Source organism: Rattus norvegicus, chromosome 4 (assembly GCF_021556685.1).
Source record: "Rattus norvegicus strain SHRSP/BbbUtx chromosome 4, alternate assembly SHRSP_T2T, whole genome shotgun sequence".
In the NCBI taxonomy this organism is placed as follows: Eukaryota; Metazoa; Chordata; class Mammalia; order Rodentia; family Muridae; genus Rattus; species Rattus norvegicus.
In genome coordinates, this window is record NC_141537.1 from 60,172,803 (window position 1) to 60,193,771 (window position 20,969).

General features: G+C 45.9%; 1 protein-coding gene across 2 annotated transcripts in view; it reads right to left on the reverse strand.

Annotated features, from left to right (window-relative positions):
* Positions 1–687: 687 nt before the first annotated feature.
* The window catches only part of Copg2 (coat protein complex I subunit gamma 2), a 128,346-nt gene continuing 108,064 nt past the window's right edge, over positions 688–20,969 (reverse strand). The window contains exons 21-24 of one of the 2 annotated variants that reach the window (NM_001106929.2): positions 2,781–2,878; positions 2,044–2,182; positions 1,669–1,767; positions 688–1,257 (exon numbers count right to left, since the gene is read on the reverse strand). In NM_001106929.2, the coding sequence (NP_001100399.1) occupies positions 1,127–1,257; positions 1,669–1,767; positions 2,044–2,182; positions 2,781–2,878 (467 nt within the window). In that variant the 3' untranslated portion in view covers positions 688–1,126. The remainder of the gene's footprint in view (positions 1,258–1,668; positions 1,768–2,043; positions 2,183–2,780; positions 2,879–20,969) is intronic. The other variant, XM_087657089.1, reaches the window with a different exon arrangement.

The window sequence follows — 20,969 nt, forward strand, 5'->3', positions numbered from 1 at the left end:
ATTGGCTTGGGGCTGGGGAAGTAGCTCAGTGGTAGTGTGCCTGCCTAGCATGTTAAAACCCTGGGGTTCAATCCCCAGCACTGCTCCCACCCCCTCCAAACCCCCCTCCCCCCAGCCCACTGAACCAAAATAGATATTGGCATAAATACAGTGTTCTGAGTATGCGTCTAAGACTGATTTGCATACTCGTGTATATATTTACAAACAGTTGGCCCTTGCTAAGAAGAAAACCTCATTATATATAGAATTTGTGAATAAACAGGTTGAAATTATTTACAGAATTTCCTAAAACCACAAGGTATTAAGAACTTATTGCATCTGTGCCAGAGACGTACTGTTGTTTAGAAAGTCCAAGCCGAGTAAATAACGGCTGCCTTCTCGCATCTCAGCTTAGGTGCATGCTCTTCCAGGGCTGAAGCGGAGGGGAGGGGACCATTGTGACAGCCGAGTGTCCACTGACTCTCTTATGATGGCTGCTTAGCATCCCACTGGCTGTTCAGAAAGGCTTTCTCACATAACTCTTGTACTTAGACAGGCAAGTTCCCAGATACTTTAAGAACAAATTCTGAAAGACCTAAGTGCAAATGGTGCTGAATACTTTTTTAAGCCACAGTTTTAACTTAGTTAAAGCAGCATTATTGATTATTTTAAATTCATTTTTTAAACTAGAAATTTCAAGTATAGCAATTTGAAACTGGAATGAATGAGTGTTTATTTTCTATTAATAAAAACAAACTGTGACAAAAATGGATTCCGGCTTCCCCTCCCCATCCACCCTTCTGGGATAAACTTTTCCACCGTTGCCAAGAGTTTTCACACATTAAGTAACAGCATATAATGAAGCTAAGCAGTTGTAGAATAGCGTAAGTAGAATCTGATTACCAAGCCCACTCAAAGCTGCACTGTCCTACCAAGGCTGAATGAGTAAGACAATGAGGAGGGAAGAAACACTAAAGTCCATGCGCAAAGACAGACATTTGTTTGATCTGCTGGCTCAGGGCCAAACACTGGATTTGCTTCTTCAAAGTCATTATGAATCTTTAGTGTAATTCTGGGAAGTTTGTGTCACTAGCCTAAAAACCACCAATAGGGAGGGCACAGCAACATCACCCTTCCCAGCAAGAACTTATCCCACAGAAGCCAAGATAACATCCACAGGTGTTTTCTCTCTGCTTCTCACAGTCACCTGCATGGTCACGCCATCTGCTAGGGCCAGCCTGGACCGCACCAGTAAGTCATAGCCACCTCTGTAAACTCCTGAGAGACAAAGTGAGGAAAAGTATATTAAGAACTTCAAAGAAGTTCTGACTAATGGAATTTATCATCTTTTGCCCATGCCTCCTCTCTATTATTTTAGTTCAGCTTTTATACAGATTTACAGAAAATTAATCCTACAAACAGTCCTACTTTCTCAATGTTGATATGAAAAACCAGGTACATGGAGGTATTCATAACACTGGCCTGGTGCACTCAGGCAGTGGTTAGTGGGGTGGCAGTGGCATCCGTTACAGTGAAGTGTTTTAGGCCGATGTGCTTCCTAAAGAATAGCCTCCAGAGAGCCTGTAAAGTCAACAGCTCATTCTGACGCTTTCCACTTGTTACATTACGAGATGACAGAAGCAGCCAGGCAAGGAGCGCCTATCCCTGGCCCTGATGGAAGTCTCTTACCTGCTAGATAGAGGGAATGGGAATTCTTATTCTCGGGTACTTTATCTGATCTCTCACATGGCTGCATGCCGAGAAACGTGATGATGTTGTTGACAGCGTCTGTGGAGAAATTGAAAGTAACAAGGATTAGAAAAGTTAAACCTGTGGGTGGATCTGCCTCTGCCCCCCCTCCCCCCATGTCCTAAGCGCTGCAGGCGCACAGGGCTGTAGACTGGAGGGAGGCTACTATCTTAGAAAATGGCTGATTTGGTCAGATGATTAAGACAGGAACCTTAAAACATATTCAGCAGAGAGGAATTCTTTCAGAATTGCATGCATGCCTCCTGGGTTTCATACTGATCCCAGGCAGCCCACTGGCAGCAAAACTCTTCTTACCTTCAAGGGTTTTTGTAGAGCTCAGGGCAAAGGTCTCTTCTTTCTCAAAGGCATCTCCCACCTCTTCCCAGGCAGCAGCAAAGTTAGGTTTTAGTATCTTCTGAATGTGGTCAGACACAGTCACTTCAAGATCTTCCAGCTAGTGGGCAACAAGCAGGAGTCAGTAAGTTAAAGTCCTCTGAGTTGACAATGAAGACAGAAGGCACTGGTCACTTATGATCATGTCTACAAACCACACAGGGCCTGGATCTCTTCTACACTAATGTGGTCTTCGTGAGCCTGAGGCTATCTGTAGGTCCTAATATAGAGGAGCAAGAAGAACCTGTCAAGAGCTAAGTGTAGGCTCAGTGCCAATGGTAGTCAGGCTGCCACACTTAAGAGTTCTGAGCTGAGGACAGATAGCACCTTCTAAACTTGACACTCCAACCCTCCTTTCTGTCAAAGCTTTTCAGTCCAAGACTTGCCAATATTAAAATCAACCAAATGAAAGGTTGCCGAAGCAAAACCTATATTATAAGTAAACTCAGTCACATTAAAAGTGATGCAATTATCTCTTAGTTATTCCCTTGGGGGGGGGCAGTGAATTTTTTTGCTATAGTTATAAAGTGCTCCATTTAAATTCTGGCATGATGGTTGCTTTACAGAGGATTAGTCTAGGTCCCATGAGTTTTGTCAGCTGTTTACAGAAAACATGCTCTTGTGACAAGAAGTCATTTAATGTTGCAGGGAAGACTCACCACATACTCATCATCATATCCATCTTCATCTGGAACTCCAGTATTAGGGTCACAGTCCCGGACTGTAAACTTCATGGTACAGCTAAAGGTGCCTGCAACTGGGGGGAGGAGCAGCAAACCCACATGAGTGGACAGACAAGCATACTCCCATCACTACTGAGGAAGGACCGCCTGTGCTCAGCACTGTGCTCCACATTCGCAAGCCAACATCTGTGCATGCCCTGTTTAAGGTAGTTCTTGAAGCAGCTTGCAAGTTGGTCAAAAAGTCAGTTTCACAAAGAAAGGCTTGAAATTATTTTTGTACTGTGCACTACAAGAGTGCACAGAAGAGACAGATGACTTGACACTGTTTTGGTGTTGATGTGGAAAAAGGAGGAGGGTAGAACTTTTTGTCATGCTGGTCAAAGAGTCAATATTTTGAAAAATTTAGAACCACTCACTGCTTTAATACACAACAAAGCAAACACTACTAACAGCAAAGCAGACAGTTCATGAGATTAACACTGACCAAGTTCGTGGTCTCTGTGCTGTCTTTAGATTGTGGACCCATAGAACACCAGGAGAAACTGCTCTAAATCAACCGTCAGTGTGCAGTGAGGTTTTACTGTCGATAAAGTGTGTTTCACAATGGAAAAACAAATAGGCACTGTATGTATCAGATGACTGACAGACATAAGAAATGAGTAATAAAAGACTGACAGAATTTTGGAAAGTAAAATTTTGATGTTCCAAACAGTTTGGAGGAGAGAATCTGGCCAGCATGGATGGAGGAAAGGTGTCTATGGGCTAGTCAGGGATCTGGAAAGGGCTCACATGCACACAATACTAGAAATTAAAACATTAGGAAGCTACTGTGGGGGATAAGCAAGAGAAGAAAGGAGACTCAAAGGTAAACGCATGGTAGTGTGGGCACCAAGAGGTACCTGTAAACATTCATTCCATCCCTCCATCCATGCATCCATCCATCCATCCCTCTCCCTTCCCTATTCCCTTTATATAATTGATATATATGAGTAATCTATTCATGACACTACAATTCAATGCCATAGATCCTTCAATATAAATTTTATCAGAGTGCTATGAAAGTTGCAGGATTAGGAGGAGCCTGAGGGTAAAACTAGAGACAAAATGAATGGCGGACAGCTAGATGAACTGGGACAAACTGGTGAGACTTTTAGAAGACAAGATTTAGGAGGACTGTGTAAAAGGAACCTTTGTGGCACAGTTCATTAATGATCTGGTTGACACAGTGAGGACTTGCAGGGAATCTGTCAAGGGCTGCAGGACAAGCCAGTGGCAGTAATGCATTAGTATAGCACGAGAAGGCAGACATTGAGAGAAATGAGAGGAAGTAAGAGGAGCCCTTCAGGGCAAGAGCAGAACTTTACTATTATAAAGACTACAGCTTCATGAAACAGGAAAGGCAAAACCCAAAATGAACAAAGAAAACAGAACTGCAGACCTCTGTTAAAGAGGCTTAAAAAAGGTATATTTTATAAGGACTTGCTAAAAATGTGAGCCAACTGTTAAGGAGACTAGTATGAAAAGAAGACAGAGTTGGGACCGTAATGCTGAAGCTGAAGGGGAGAAGGATGTGGAGTTGGGCTGGGACAGAGTGTCTAATTAGCACATACCAGAGTGGAAAGTTGAAGTTAACTACTGAGGGGAAGACCCTCAAAAAGGGATACATATCTGAAGATTCTTAGATGGTTGAAGAAAAGGGTGTGCCAAGAGAGGGTTAAAGGAAATAGGCTATCCACAGTGATCCACATAGGTCTAGACAGAGATGAAAACAGATACAATCCAGGACATAGGAGATTAAGAGTCATGAAAAGTGTGTTAAGCAGTGAACATGTAAAAAAAAGTTGTTGTTTACCTCGCAGTGCTGAATCCATGGGAATCCTGCACACAGAACAGAAGGGATGCTAAAGAACAGAATACTTCATTAGAGTTAACCTCAGATATAAAAGAGCAGCACTAAGGAATGGCAGACATCAAGTGAAAGTTAAGACTATTCTTGGGCCCCAGATTTGGAGGGAATGAAAATGAAAAGGTAGACTGGAAGTAAAGGGAAAGAAACACATGAAGAAGGCCAACAAGCAGAGACAGTGTTGAATAGAGGGCTCAAATAGTAAGCCCTGGCAGAGCTCAGTGTACATCTAATTGGCCACATTTGCGCATAGAGGCCAAGATGAACAATACGAGGAGGAAGGACATGAACAGGAAGTGTTGGAAGGAAATTGAACGATCTGGTTGTTAAGAAAGGGGAAGCTTATAAGGATTAAGATAGAATGACAGCTCACAACTTTATGGAGGTATTAGGATTGCTTAGTGGATGGTGTGGGCAGGTAGCTTGTTCTGAGACTAAGTTACTGTTACAACATGGAGAATGAGTGAAGATTATGAGGAAGCAAATATATCTGAAGAATTGTGCATCTATGACTGACTAGAGTGGGGTGGAAATGGACAGCATAGCAGGTAGTTAAGATACTGCAGACTATTGCACAGTGAGCATTGATATTGATGACATGCTCCGTGTAGCCTGGCTGACAGTGAGTGACATGACCCCTATGCAGCCTTGTATGAAAGTATTACAGATAAGACAGGTTAGAATCTGAAGAAGGAAAAGTAGGTAGGTAGCATTGAGGGTGGAAGGACAGCAAGTACAAAGGGTGGTTAGGGAAGGGCAATTATAGAGGGCCAGATGAGGAATGCTGGGGGAAAAAGTGACAGAGTTGAATTTGCAGTAGAGAAATGTGTGTTATGCTAGATTGTAACCAAAGATGGCGAGAAGAATGTGGGTAAGAAACACTGTTATGAAGGGTGTCCTCTGGTAATCTCTCCTTGACTGGCATCTCAAACAACCAATATGACCAAGATGTAGAGGGCAAGTAGTATATAAAATGGGATAAATCTGAACTATGGCCAATTGCAAGGACCCTTTGAAAATCTTAGACTAAAAAGTGGGGGAAAGGAGATGGAAGAGAGGACTGCTGAACCCATGATGACTTACAGACAGCCACCGGGGTAAAAGCACGTATGCAGGTAACACAGATGTCAGTGTCTAGGGCCATACAGGAAAAAGGAACCAGGAGCACTTAGGAAAGATAGGAGCATCTGAATGCTGGCAAGTATTGATAAGAAGTTTCTGAAGGAGAGCCTGGGAACCTCTCTGGGAGCATGTCTGAAGGACCCTGATACTGGCAGAGAGGTAATGATGTTCCCAGGATGGAATCTGAAGGATCAAAGGATGAGGGTCTCAGGTCTTAAGGCCAGACTTAAAAATGGCACTGCAGTGGGAGAAGAATCAGGCATTGAGTTAGGAGAGGCTTTGGTGGGAGTTATAGTTTAAGGAATCAAGAAGAGCTGGAATAGGATGAACCTGGATATAATGACACCAGGGGATTTGAGTAGTCTGTTCATAGAATGGACTAAGAATACTAGGAGAAAGGTCGAACATTACGATGGGAACCTAACTCAAAAGTAAAACTTCACTTTTATTTCCAAGGTGAAATGGGGGTAAGCATGCATAGTATTAAGGCATGGGAATACAAACTGCTATAGAGTGCTGTTCTAGAAGTTACTCTGTTGTACGAAGGGGTTTTTGTTCTTTGAGAGGGGTGTGTGTGAAGGAGGTGTAGAATGGGAAAGCAACAGATGAAAATCAAGGTGGCTACTGGCTGGAAGGAGAAGCCTCTTATGTGGGTCAAAAGACAATATAAAAAGATAGATTAAAGTCCAGGAGGAACTGTGTGACCTAGACAATGATTCTGAGGTAACATGGTAATGAGAGAGACCATAGCGCCATAGAGATTTCTAGAACTCTCAGATCACAATGATGAGTGCCTGCAAAATAGACAGACAGGAAAGTTTGGGTAAACCACTCTTTATGCTGGGCTTGACAGAGAGAAAGGCATGGACAGTGTTTCTGTAACTTCTCCCCTAGTTACAGACCTGAATCAGAAATCCAGGAAATCTCAGCAGATTAAATAGGTACACAGAATGTTTAAGGTATGGTAGGAGAAGGGCAGGTAAGTGTGAGGTTGGATTGGCTGGGGTTTGTTAGAGAATCTTGTAGAACCAACTGAAAGAGAGAGAAGTGAGAAGCAATCAGAAAAACATGTACCAGGTAGGGGGGTGGTACTTGAGTGGGGATAAAATACATGAATTGAGAGGTTGGTTTAGAACACTAAGGTACAGAATGTCAGGCCAGAAAGAGGAATCCAAGCATCACTTGCTTTGCAGTATACAGTCTAAAAGCAGTTAGCATATAAAGTTCTCCCTCCCTCCTACACACACACACACACACACACACACACACACACACACACACACACACACGCCATCCAGACCTACCACCATTGACACCACCACCATCATCTGCTTAGGAAGCCTAGTGGCAGTGAATTAGACTTAGTTTGCTAGTGATAATTCCCTTGTACATATGCCCGCTGTGGGTTGGGGGGCACACATAGTCTTGTTATGGTCATAGTACTTTATCAGTAGGCTCACTTTCTATGATCAAGGACCTTAAAAAAATGCTGTGAAATATTCCTGTCATCTTCCCAATAATATGGGCGAGATAACTCAAGAACTCATCAGTTGGTAAGTAAACATTTCCAAAATATTTATTTATATCATATGTAGTTAGTATGTAATGTATAACAACTTTTTATTTATGCTAAAACCATCACTTCTGTGCTATAGTATGGGATCATTTTGTACCACTTACAAATGTGTTTCCTACTGAACATTTTATTTAAAATAATTAGACAACTGTCCTTAAACATTTTATATTTAAAACATTCTTGAAAGTTTTTATGAGCTTTTTAATGATAGTTGTGAAAATGTGCTCCCCCTGCCTGCAAAAAGAAACTGGATAAAGGCTTCTTCAAACTCTAAATGCACTGTATTTACTATAAAAATCATAGTGTAAAATGTTGGTATTTACAAAGCAGGAAGAAGGTGGTATAGGGAGGTAGTTCTTAAGGGAAGAAAGAGAAGGAGAAGACTAAGTGGTAACTGAAAACAGGACATCAGAGGGGTAATGTTCAGGGAAGTATATATACAAAGATAGGTCAGTTGACAGGAAAGTTAAGAATTTGGGTGCACGTGCGTGTGTCTGCTTGCATGTGCACACATGCCTGCTGGGGTACTGACTATTGGCCAAGGGAGGTAGATCACTGAATTTGTGGTCAGCCTGGTACCTCAACAAAATGAGGCTAGTGAAGCAAGAATGTAAGTTGGGAAGAGGACTAGGGGACTAGAGAGAGGCCGAAGAGTAAAGGAAGGAGGGTGAGGTGGGAAGGAGGCAAGTGGGAAGACAGCCATGTCCTCAACTGTGAGGATGGAAAGGACTATGCGGCACAGTTAATCTAATTGCAAACAAAGGAGAATGTAAGAAATGAGCAGAGGCACCACATGGACATGGGAAAGGACACAAACGAGAGGAGCATATCCATGCTTAGACAGCAGGCTCAGTGATATCAGAAAGATGTTAGAGAGCAGTGGAGGAGGGAGGTGGGAGGGAGGGAGAGTGTCAAGTATTAAAGAAGAAAAGACAGAACGGGTAGGCCCAACTAAGGTACATTGGAACTAAAGTGAGCCCTAAGAAAACCAGTACATGAGATGAAATGTCCTTATGAGGTAATGAGAGAAAAGAGAGAACAAAGGAGAAGAGGCGGCCATGGATGAAGAGCACATAGTGACCACATTAAGTGTTCTCAAGGAGGAGAGACAGACACTGAAGCACCCTACATGCAGGATCTAGGGACCCATGATGTAGTATGTGACTCTGACGACACCTTGTAAGAATGAAAGTCATCAAACTGTCAAGAAAAGTGCTAGAAGTGTGAGCATGTTTTATATACGAGCCTAAGAAAAGGTTGGTTTATAACCGAGATCTTATAGGAAGGCCTGAGTAGTATCAAGTAGTAAAATAATGAATGGAGGGAAAAGGTGGAAACATGCTATTGGGGGGGGGGGGTTCGTGGAGGAGAAGAAGGAAATGAGGAATAGCTGCTTAAGATTTTCAGGTTTCTTTCAGAGTTAGAAAAAGTCCAATGTTCTAGGAAGCATACGATTGCACAGTAGACCAGGTTGTGTGCAAAACAAGGTAAATTTAAGCATACAAAGAAAAACAGATATTGGTCTTCTAAAATTCTAACATTTAAAAAAAGTGTAAATGAGATGAAATATCAATCATACAGTGTGGACTGTGGCAGGAACATGTTGTATGTGAAAAAGTGAACAGGGAGAGGAGGGAATTGGGAAGGTTCAGGGTCTATACAAGAAGGTGAAGCACTGAGATGCTTGAGTGAGGAGATCTAATGGTCACCATCAGAGAGCTGGGGGAGGGAATGGGGGAACAAAAGCCAGGGAGGGCAGGGGGCCATCCACAGCAGTGATTCTTAACCAGGGGGTGGGGGGTGGGGGGTTCCACCCGAGGGGGGGGGGATGGGCACGCCCCCCTGGTAGCCTATCAGAACATCAGAGGGGAGCAGCAGTGACCTGCTCACAAACATTGACAACAACTCTACTCAGAAGATGGTTCTGATAGGCTACTGGGGGGTCATGCACCCCCGGGTGAGAATCACTGGTGGAAGGGGGGGATGGAGATGGCTCTGGAGAAGGAAGGGAGCAGATGGAGGAGGACATCAGAGTCATGACTGTCAGACTGGGGAGGAAAGGTCCTGTCAGTGCAGGAGGATGACGGTGAGCAACTGGATGCAGTGCAGAAGGAAGGTGTGAGGAAGGGTGAGAGCTGGGAGAGGGTTTCCTCAGGGGCAGGGAGAGAGAGCACTGCCAGCTGTGCTTGCTGCTGAGGACTGAGGTGGGGCAGTGAGGCTGATAGAGATGGACGGTGACACACAGAGGTGATGGGGTGTGTGACTGGTTGTGCATGGGAGGCAGGGAAGAAGGAGAGTGGTGATGAGGAGCAAGAGATTCAGGAGCAGGAAGGGTAGTTGTTAGGGTTTGAAGTGCCCAGGAAGGAAGCTGTCAGTATATCATTAGGTTAGGGTAAGGGTAGGCATGGCTATGTCACATGGGGTAGACTATATGGAGAATAGAAAATCACACACTGACAGGAACAGAGAGATGTTCCCTGAGACGTTTATTGGGGTGAGAATCAGGGTGTGAAAGGAAACAAACAGGTTGCAGGGAGCCATGGATATGGAGTTCTAGAAGGAAATCCTAGGCCTGGCCTACAGGGTCGGCTGGGTAGAGGGTGTAGACTTGGCTCAGCCGATTCGATGCAGAGGACCTTTGCTCTAAAAAGGTGGCGAAGCAGTGAGTGTGGAGGACAGGTTAAGCTGAGGGCGCAGGTTTAGGGGTCTGCAGAATACACCAGAACATCACAGAGAGCATCTGAAAGAGTTACAGATATTGAAGGTGTGACTTAAGGCCAGAGGAAAGGATCATTTGGGCCCAGGAGAAGGGAAGAGGAGGTGAAGAGTTGGGAAAAACGTGAGAACATGGGAGAGGACCACTGTGTCAGAATGAGAAAACAGCTAAGAGAGCAGAGAGTGCAGAGAGTTCAGGGAAAGGTACCACAATACACCAGAGAAGATGGGGAGACAAGAGTGAGACAGATGAGCCAAGGTTGAGAGGAAAAAGAGTATGGGTAGGCCAGCCAGAGCAGGGAGCAAGATAGGGGGAGGCACCTAGAAAAGTCCAGGACTACCATGTCAATGAGAGACATGCTGGGATAGTAAGTGCTTTGAAGGAAAGCCCAAGAGGAGGAAACAACCGTGTCTAATGCAGTAATAAAACTAAGAAGCAGGGATGACTAGGGTGAGAGCAGAGAGGAAGCAGACTCAAGACAGCACACTAGAGGCGAAGAGGTGGGTGATATGGCAGCAACGAGAATTTTAGGAAGGGAGCAGACAAGAAGGGAAGATGCCAGAGTCTAGAGACACTGGAAGGTGCAGAGAAGGTGTACATGCTAAAGTACAAGCACAGTCTTTCAGGCAAGATGCAAGGGAGAAAGTTCAGGGGATGGTGAGGCAAGGGTTAATTTATAACCAACTGGGAAGAAAACTATTAGAATTTGGCTGCCATAAAAAAGGAGCAGGCTGAGCATTTGTTAGGTAGAAGAAATGATAGGAAAGACACTTGGAAGACACATAAGGGGCAGTAAGTGAAGGGTAATTGTAGAGGGCCAGACTTGAACATAAGCTGGTTAGGAAAAGGTAGATGGAATCCCAGGTTTCCATATGGAGGTATTTGGAGACAAGAAAGTATCAGTGTCAAGCCACAGGAATACAGCAGAGAAGAAACCCCAAAGCCCTGGCATTTACAAAGTAGCATCCTTAAAGAACATGATACAAAGGGTCACAGTGACTTCTGTTAGATCCAGAAAATGGAACAATGTTTGCACAAATAGTAGGTTGCAAGGATAGGACTGGCAGGTAATCATCGTAGGAATGTGGAGATGGAATTATGCACACCAAGTCCAAAATGTGGGTAAAGAGCTTGTTAAATGGTGTAGAAGTATCTGCTGGTCAGTGCTGAGAAGACATTTGCAGGGCTAACTAGACCTTTCTTCCCCTTCCCAGGGTGGCTAGAAGTCTGTGCTGGTTCACATACAGGGCAAAGTGGGGTGGGAAGTTGACATCTAAATCCACTGGGCATTATGGGTTTAGTATTGTGGTAAAAAGGTTAGACAAATGGCAGAGGAGGAAAAAAGCAGGCTCTAGGAATCTGGGCTGTGTGTAAGCTTCACTTCTGGGTCAGCTGATGCAAAGGTGAAGAGAATTTGGAGATTAATAGGACAGAAGCAGTACCTAAACAGGAAGAGGATTCTAAACTCTGAAAATGAGTGTGAAGGTTGTGTGCAAAAGCTGAAAGGAGAAACAGCCAAACTGGCATCCTATAATCCATCGGGGTCTTTTAGGGGGAAATAGAAATGAAGGGAAGAAAGGAGAAAATGTTTGCAGGAACTTGTCTCATGGGATGGAAAGAGCTTGAACTATCAGCAGGGGAGAAATAGGCAAAGGCAGCTGAGAAAAAGAAGAGGCAGAAATTACTGCAAAAACTGGTACTGAATGAACACTCCTGAAGAGCAAGGGGGATGAAGAGAAGAGGAAATGTGGCTCAGCAGTGAGAGGGCAGTTAGCACAGTGAGCTGATCCCCATGAAGAAAGGAAGGAAGACAAAGAAGCAGATTGGAGGACTGTGCTCTACATATGAGGCAGGGAGCTGATGCTGGCCTGGAAAGAGAAGAAACCAGCAAGGACATGTGTGGGGAGATTTTTGAAAAGGAAATGAAAGAGGTTAGCTATGGAAGACAGATGGAGATGAGGCACTAGAATGGGACAGTGAGGGAAAGGGGGAGGGAGGGAAGGAGATGGAGAGAGAGAGAGAAATTGACAGAGACTGACAGAGACAGAGAGAGATGAGACAGAAAGAGACAGAGAGGGAGGGAGGGAGACAGAGAGGGAGGGAGAATAGGAGAGAGAGAGACAGAGACAAAGAGGGAGAAGGAGAGAGAACAGAAAAGAGGGAACAAATGTTAGGTAGAAATGTGGACAGCATTGCCAAAGGCACAGATTTAGGACAGGTGCTTGTGATCTAGTAGGAAAGGGTTCCTGGACTTAAGATGAGGTTTGGGATAGGCACTCAGTGAAGGCAGACTGGCCTGGCCTGGAAGGCAGGGTTGAGAGTAGTAATGTTGGAGGTGGGGATTGGGGTTGAGGACATAGGTCAAGAGATAGTAAGTTTCTAGAAGTGAATTTGTAGAAGATTCTGTTCTGAGTGGTAAGGATGATAAATATAAGTTGAAGTTTACTGATCCTGTGAAGAGAAGGAACTAGAGAAGTTTCAAGTACAGTAGGAAAGAGGGCAAAAGCAAGGGACTATTTTTACAGGAAACAAGAGATTTGCATAAAAACCTGTGCAGGCTTTGTGTCTCTGCATTGAATACAAAGAAGAGGGAAGGTTAAGAAAATGAGATAAAGGTCCAGAGAGGACCAGAATGGAATCGAAGATACTGACATAAAGGTGGGAGAGTAAGATAGACAGGGATAATGGCCTTCAAGGGAACAGTCCTCATCAAGACTGGGGGTGCAGTATGTTATGTGTGTGAAGGGATAAATAGAAAAGAGGTGGTTGGAAGAAGAGAATGTGAGTCTAAATGAAAAGGGGAAGCACTGAGATGCTTGAGTGAGGAGATCTAATGGTCACCATCAGAGAGCTGGGGGAGGGAATGGGGGAACAAAAGCCAGGGAGGGCAGGGGGCCATCCACAGCAGTGATTCCTAACCAGGGGGTGGGGGGTGGGGGGTTCCACCCGAGGGGGGGGGATGGGCACGCCCCCCTGGTAGCCTATCAGAACATCAGAGGGGAGCAGCAGTGACCTGCTCACAAACATTGACAACAACTCTACTCAGAAGATGGTTCTGATAGGCTACTGGGGGGTCATGCACCCCCGGGTGAGAATCACTGGTGGAAGGGGGGGATGGAGATGGCTATGGAGAAGGAAGGGAGCAGATGGAGGAGGACATCAGAGTCATGACTGTCAGACTGGGGAGGAAAGGTCCTGTCAGTGCAGGAGGATGACGGTGAGCAACTGGATGCAGTGCAGAAGGAAGGTGTGAGGAAGGGTGAGAGCTGGGAGAGGGTTTCCTCAGGGGCAGGGGGAGAGAGCACTGCCAGCTGTGCTTGCTGCTGAGGACTGAGGTGGGGCAGTGAGGCTGATAGAGATGGACGGTGACGCACAGAGGTGATGGGGTGTGCATGAGAGACAGGTAGGAGAACTCAGGGAAGGAGGTGAGTGCTAAAAGAAGAAAAGGAGTGAGGAACTAGAGTGCCCAGGAAGAGAGCTGTCAGCCCACCAGCAGATCAGAGTGAAGTAGGAACCTTTGTGTAGGAATGGGGTGTTCTGTGTGGGAACAGCAATGGGGGCAGAAGACAAAAACATGCATGGACAGGAACACAGTAGAGGATGAAAGACTCATTTCTCCTGGGCATGTTTTTAGAAGAATGTGAAAGGCAATGTGCTGTGTCACCTTGTGCTACAGAGGTAAGATGCTGGGAGGATCCCATAGTTTAGGCCAAGAGGAGGCGAACTTTGAGTGCCTAGGGATGGGAGTGCAGTGGTACAGTATGACTCCAACTTAGTGAATGCAATGAAACACTGGGCATCAAGGGGAGCTCAGGAAGGTAGGACTCATGATAAAGTCTGCTAGAGGATTCATAGTTAGTAGCTTGAAGCATAGTGGTAAGACAGTAGAGAGAAAAGCAGAAGAAATGGTTACGCAGGGCCCAGAAAAGGTTAGAGGTTTTCAATGCAAGGGAGACTGTGATAGCCAAGATGCTCCATTTGCAAGAATGAGAAAGAGTAAAATGAAGGAACCCAGAAAGTAGGGAAGAAAGGCACAGTGAGAGGAGTAAGAAGAGCATTGCATCTAGGGAGACATGGTAAGGAACAGTGGGGTGAGGGTGGTGGAGGATGAATAGGGAGCATGCAGAAACTTGGACTTAATGCAGGCAAAGGACAAAGGAAGCTCAGGGAAGACAAAGAACATGGGTGAAAGTAAAAGAGAAATGGGCAGTGAAGAAACAGAGGAGCCCAAAGCAGAATGAAGTAGGAGTGGGCATAGAATTGATCTGCACTCATATAAAGTGAGGAGAGGCTGAGGGAAGGTCCCGGGTGTGCAATTGACTTTAATATAGACACAGATTAGGTGTGAATTTGGAGAGCAGATGGACTTAGCACTACTTGCTAGGACAACAGTGGCAGGAGTGAGCACAGTTCAGCAACTGAGCAGATAGCGAGATAGCAACTTCTGAGTCTATGGATTGACTGGAAGGTGGCAGAAGTAAGGCTGGATGATGATGTGGGAGTGGAGGGTCTCAGGAAAGCAACAATAGGGAGAAGTATAGGGGAACATGCAAAATTTAAGTTCATGCTTAGGGCAGAAAGAGAGGCTGAGGTTGGGCTGCTATGGGAAAGTGGAGGAGGAGGAGTGAAAGGAGGAGTCAAAGTGCATCAAAGGAGTTGATAGGAAAAGAGGGGTCAGTTCTGGAGAAAATGTAATGATCTTGTGTGGTGGTTTGGGCCACTATATGAAAGGGGAAGTCTGGATGTAAATCTCTCCAAATGGGGGCGCTAGAAGCTCTGAAGGATAGAAGTATCAGTGTCAAGCCTTAGGAGAAGGGAGATTAACTCCAAGTGTTTCCAGAATGGGGTTCTTACGAAAAAGTAGAGAAACCAAGTGACATGCACTTTATGACAGTTCCTGAGCAGATGGCTCTGGAAGGCAACCTCAGGGACATGGGAATGGACTCAAGTAGAAAGAATGGAGCAAGTGGGTAGTTACAGGATGCATGTGAACGGCGGAGGCACAGTTAGGCACCCATGAGAGACAGCCATTTTTCAGTGATCACTAAATCTGTGCTTCTGCTGTTCAAGGCTGGCTAAAGGGTATGCTATGGAACAGAGAGACCGTGCAGGGAAGATGTGGTTAGTGGAGCGTTGATGTAGGGGATCTTAACTCAATGGGTTTGTAGGTTTAGTTTGAGAAGGTAAAGAAAGTAGGTAACAATATTTTTGCAGGATACAGCAAGGCTCCTGGGGTGTGAGGCTTAGGAGTTTAGAGGCTGGGTTTTTGTTCTTTTATTTTATTTGGTCAAAGGACAAGACATGAAGAGAGGCAGGATGAAGATTGGTATATGTATGAATAGAAGGACTTCAAAATTGAGTGTCAATCTGATAATGTGGGCCCAAAGGAGTAAAAGGAAACAAGGGTGACCTGGACACAGGGTTGAGAGTGGGGAGGCTAACAGTGGTACATTCCCACTCTTTGGAAAAAGATCTGGTGCATTAGAAACAACAGAGGAAGAGGAAGAGAAGCTTGAAAGGATGCAGTGTGCAGACCTGCTGCAGACTGAGGAACTCGATGACTATAATGGAAAGAGAAACACCCTCCCCTGTCAACCAAATCGTTGCAATAAGGAAACAAAGGCAGCCTAAGTGTTGTTTGAAGTCAGAGCCACTGGAATACCCGGATGAGTGACAGCCACTGGTTGCAGAAGAGAAGGGAGAGGCTGGAAAGAGTCTGAGAGTGGGTCCAGATTAGACTGCTATGAAGAACAGGATAGGGGAGGGGAGGAAGTGGCAGGTACTAGGCAGGTAAGAGAAGTACAAGGCTCAGAGCAATGGGAGGATGAACTCTGTGATACAGGTGGGAATGGAGGATCAGATAAGACAGGGAAAGACTTCAAATAAAAGTGTGACTACAGGACAATAATGCAGTCACAGGATGGTAGTCACTATGGAAGACCAATGACAAAAAGGCACACAGGAAACATAGACAACAAGGGTTGGGGGGAAGGGAGACAGGCTAATAGACAATAGGCTGGGACAAAAGAAGAGAGAGGTGCCAGAGGGGAATGAAGTCACTTGGAGGACTCAGCCAGCCTTCAAACCTGGGCACAGTGAAGGAGAAGAGGACGATGTGTTCTTAAAGTATTGGATGTGCTTGGATACTGCAACTGTTGGCCAAGTTCTCTGTTACAGATTGTTAGGGAAGGGTGGCTGGTGGATAAAGGTGAGTGGGTAGGGTTAGGTTTATTTTCGGATTTGCTATATTGGATGGGAAGTAAGGAACTGAGAATGGTGGGACTGAATAATGTGAAATGAAAACAGCCTAGGTTCAGGTACTGAGCTTACCCATAGCAGATTCCACCCTGAGTACAGAGGTGTAAGTACAGGTTGGTAATTAAGCTTCGTTTACTAAAAGACAGAGAGTAACTGCAGTAGGGATTGGGGGGGGGGGGAGGCAGCAATGGTAGCCTGTTGACCTGTAGCAATAGGACAAACATGACAAGAGTGACGTTCTGCCCAGACTTCTGTGATGCTGTAGAGAAGAGGGAAGAATCAGAAGTGGGAAGGGGATAATACGGAAACCTAAGGACAAGGTTAAAGTCAAAACTACTGCCAGAATGCCTGAAACATAACTGGTGGGAGTTATGAGGACTGGAGAGAAATAAGTTTGTTTAAAAAGCTCTCTCATACAAACAAGGCTCAGGGCACATTGTGTGTGAAAGAGTTAACAGAGAGGGAAAGAAGTGTTAAGTCTGTATGACAGAGAGGAAGCACTGAGATGCTTGAGTGAGGAGATCTAATGGTCACCATCAGAGAGCTGGGGGAGGGAATGGGGGAACAAAAGCCAGGGAGGGCAGGGGGCCATCCACAGCAGTGATTCCTAACCAGGGGGTGGGGGGTGGGGGGTTCCACCCGAGGGAGGGGATGGGCACGCCCCCCTGGTAGCCTATCAGAACATCAGAGGGGAGCAGCAGTGACCTGCTCACAAACATTGACAACAACTCTACTCAGAAGATGGTTCTGATAGGCTACTGGGGGGTCATGCACCCCCGGGTGAGAATCACTGGTGGAAGGGGGGGATGGAGATGGCTATGGAGAAGGAAGGGAGCAGATGGAGGAGGACATCAGAGTCATGACTGTCAAGACTGGGGAGGAAAGGTCCTGTCAGTGCAGGAGGATGACGGTGAGCAACTGGATGCAGTGCAGAAGGAAGGTGTGAGGAAGGGTGAGAGCTGGGAGAGGGTTTCCTCAGGGGCAGGGGGAGAGAGCACTGCCAACTGTGCTGCCTGTATTGAGAAAGGTGGGTCCCGAATATGTGGCTGGCTGTCCATGGGGAGGCAGGAGCAGAGGAGAATAGAGTCAGCAGTGCATGGTGGCTCATGGAGGGAGAGGACTGCTGAGGCAGGAGAGGGATTCAGGGACTGGAGTGCCAAGTCAGAGTGAGGGCAGGTGCTTCTGTGGGGTGATGAGAGTTAGGGTAGGAATAAGGTGGTAGAATCCTGGGCAGTTCCTAAGAGTGCTTTCAGAAGGATCTGAAAGAATAAATGTGTTAGGCTGTATATGGTGGCATATGTCCATAACCTCCAAGCTCAGGAGGCTAAGGGTATAGAACGTCATGCTGAAGGTTAGCCTGCTGTACATAGTAAGACCCTGTCTCGTAAAAGATGTAAAAGGGACACCTGAAAGAAAAGAGGGGGAGCTATGGTTGTTGGGAGTCAGAAACAACATACATTTTGCAGGCACAGGGTTGTGCACCTGAGAGGCTGGGTAGAACATGTAGGTTTGGTGCAGTCTGTCTAATGAAAAAAGTACTGAACGTATTTTCATTTGTTGGGAGTGAGGAAAGGTTCAGGGAACATCTTTAGCAGAGAAAATTGTCACCAAAGTAGCACAGCTAGTACGGTGTGGGATGAATTCATGTGACAGAAGAACGCAGGAGAGCTGGCTGGGAACAGAGATGGTCAATAATGGTAACCGTCAAGGGGAAGTTAGGCATCCAGTAGACATGGGGGAAGAATTCCTGGGTCCATGGACCAAATGGGAGCTAGCAGAGGAACTACCATTGCATATGAAGAGGAACTGGAGGGTCTGTAGCAGGCACAGCATGTGAAAATACAGGCGATGGCTGTGCAAGGGTTACATTCATATTCAGGGCAGGAAGGGGTATGCTGGAGGTGGATGGCATGGGAAAGTGTAGGTGAGAGACAAACTGGGTCAGGAATGTTGATGGGAAGACAGAAGAGGGTGCATTACAGAAGAGAACTTTATGAGTTTGTGATAGTTTCAGCAATGGTCAAGGGGTAACAATGAAAAACAGCAAAGTAGACCACAGTGTCTCTTAATGGGAACACTGGCAGATCTCAGGGGACAGATTTATAGGCTGATGGTATGAATGCTAGATTTCAGAAGAGAAAAATGGAAGCAAAAGCCCGAGGAGTTTGTAGAATGGAACTGTATGGTGTCTTAGCAAAGGGACAAGAGTGGCTTGAATTAATTAGAGGAAACCAGGTGAGGTGCACCTTATAGACTCTTGCATAGACAACTGTTAGGCTACCTCAACCACGTGGGACTGGACTCCTGGAGAGAGTCCAGTAAGAGTGTAGAGACAAGATGTGTGCAAATGGCGGCAGCACAGCTGGGTACCAATGCGGAGCAGCCACTTCGTAGTTGACCTCTGAACCTGTGTTTCCACTGTTCAAGACTGGCTGAATAGAGAGAGGTGTGCTATACAACAGGAGACTGTGCAGGAACAGGAGATAGAGTGGAATTGGCCAGAGGGCCTCTAAGCTCTGCAGGGTTTGCATATTTAATGTAGAAGGTAAATCGGGAAGCTGGTTAGTAGCGCAGAGTAGGGTTCAATTGGAAGGTTCTCTTTTGAACGGAGAGCAGAACAGAATGGATCTGATGCTTGGGGAAGAGGCTATAAGATGGGAGCATCCCTACTATGCAGGTACATGCAGGATGGATATAGAAGGGGCTGGGTGATCCTCTAGATAATCTTGTAACTGTGCAGAGGCAAGTGCAACTAACAAGGCTGCATTTAGCTTTGGGAATCCTTTTGTGGAGAAGGCTAAGTTAGACAGGAAAAGAACAGGAAGGTGGCTATAATGTTCTGTGTTCTCTTTTATGGAAGGAAAGGAAAGAAGAGAAATAAGCTGGTATGAGAGGGTGTGGGAAAAAGGCAGCCTTAAGTTAGGTAGAATAGGATCGATTGAACATCCAGACCGGTGATACTGACTGGTTGCAGTAGAGACGGTGACATAGGGATGGGAAGAACATGAACAAGTGAGCAGATCCAAGACAAGACCATAGACTACAGAAATAGAGGTGACAGAGTGACCAATACTTGGTAGCTGGACAACAGCGTAAGAGTCAAAGCAATGAAGCAAGAAAGTTTACCTCAGCCAGGAAGGAAAGACAAGAAAAAGATATTGCTACAGTAGGATGATGCAGTACATGGAAGACAGACAGGGCACAAGACATACCCAGGGAGGATGGACACCAGAGAACAAGGTAGAAGTTGACAAGTTGGATACCATCAGGGAATGAAGACACATGGGAGGTCCCAGGGCCATAATGATGGCAACCTAGAGTGCCCAGGACGCTTGTACACCTCCGAATGGGGAAGGAGAAGCAGAAAAAGGTAGTGAGCAATAGGCAAGGTGAGATGGCTGAATTATTCTCTTGAATAAAGTATTCTTGCAGGAGTAACATTTAGGCCAGGCTCTTTACTACGGATCCGGCGGGGAAGGGGGGGTGGGTGGGGGAGGGGTAAGGGTTGGGGTTTACTTGGGTTGGTGGGGAGGGGAGGGTTGGGAGTAGTGGGGTAGGGTGGGGTGGGATGGGGTGGGGATGGGAGTGGGAGGATTGGGATGGGATTTGGGTAGGGGACACGAGCCAAGTGCCAGGTATTAAGAAAATAATTCTACTGTTTTGAGCTGGAAAATAATTCCATGTCTAGTGCTCAAATGAATAGATGGATGCCTGCTGGGAAAGATAGGATCTACCCAAAGGAGGAGTAGCTTCAGGTGTCAAGAAAAGGAAAGATGAGGGTCAAAGAATGATTTGCAGAAAGTAAGGATAGATAAAAGGGAGGTAGTTCTTTAGGGCTCACTGTATGTTTCTGGAAAGAATAGGGAAAATTAAAACAGATAATAAGATTGAGGTAAAATAACATCGTAATATTAGACAGTCATATTAGGTAGGGGTGACTAGCACGAGGAGAAATGTCTGAAAAAGAAAACAGCTCACTCATACAGACTGGGGTTGGGGACTCGTATAAACTTTTGTTGAAGCAAAGGAAATAATACTAAGTGGGGAGTATTCTGTCCATATGAGAAGGGGAAGCACTGAGATGCTTGAGTGAGGAGATCTAATGGTCACCATCAGAGAGCTGGGGGAGGGAATGGGGGAACAAAAGCCAGGGAGGGCAGGGGGCCATCCACAGCAGTGATTCCTAACCAGGGGGTGGGGGGTGGGGGTTCCACCCGAGGGGGGGGGATGGGCACGCCCCCCTGGTAGCCTATCAGAACATCAGAGGGGAGCAGCAGTGACCTGCTCACAAACATTGACAACAACTCTACTCAGAAGATGGTTCTGATAGGCTACTGGGGGGTCATGCACCCCCGGGTGAGAATCACTGGTGGAAGGGGGGGATGGAGATGGCTATGGAGAAGGAAGGAAGCAGATGGAGGAGGACATCAGAGTCATGACTGTCAGACTGGGGAGGAAAGGTCCTGTCAGTGCAGGAGGATGACGGTGAGCAACTGGATGCAGTGCAGAAGGAAGGTGTGAGGAAGGGTGAGAGCTGGGAGAGGGTTTCCTCAGGGGCAGGGGGAGAGACAACTGCCAGCTGTGCTT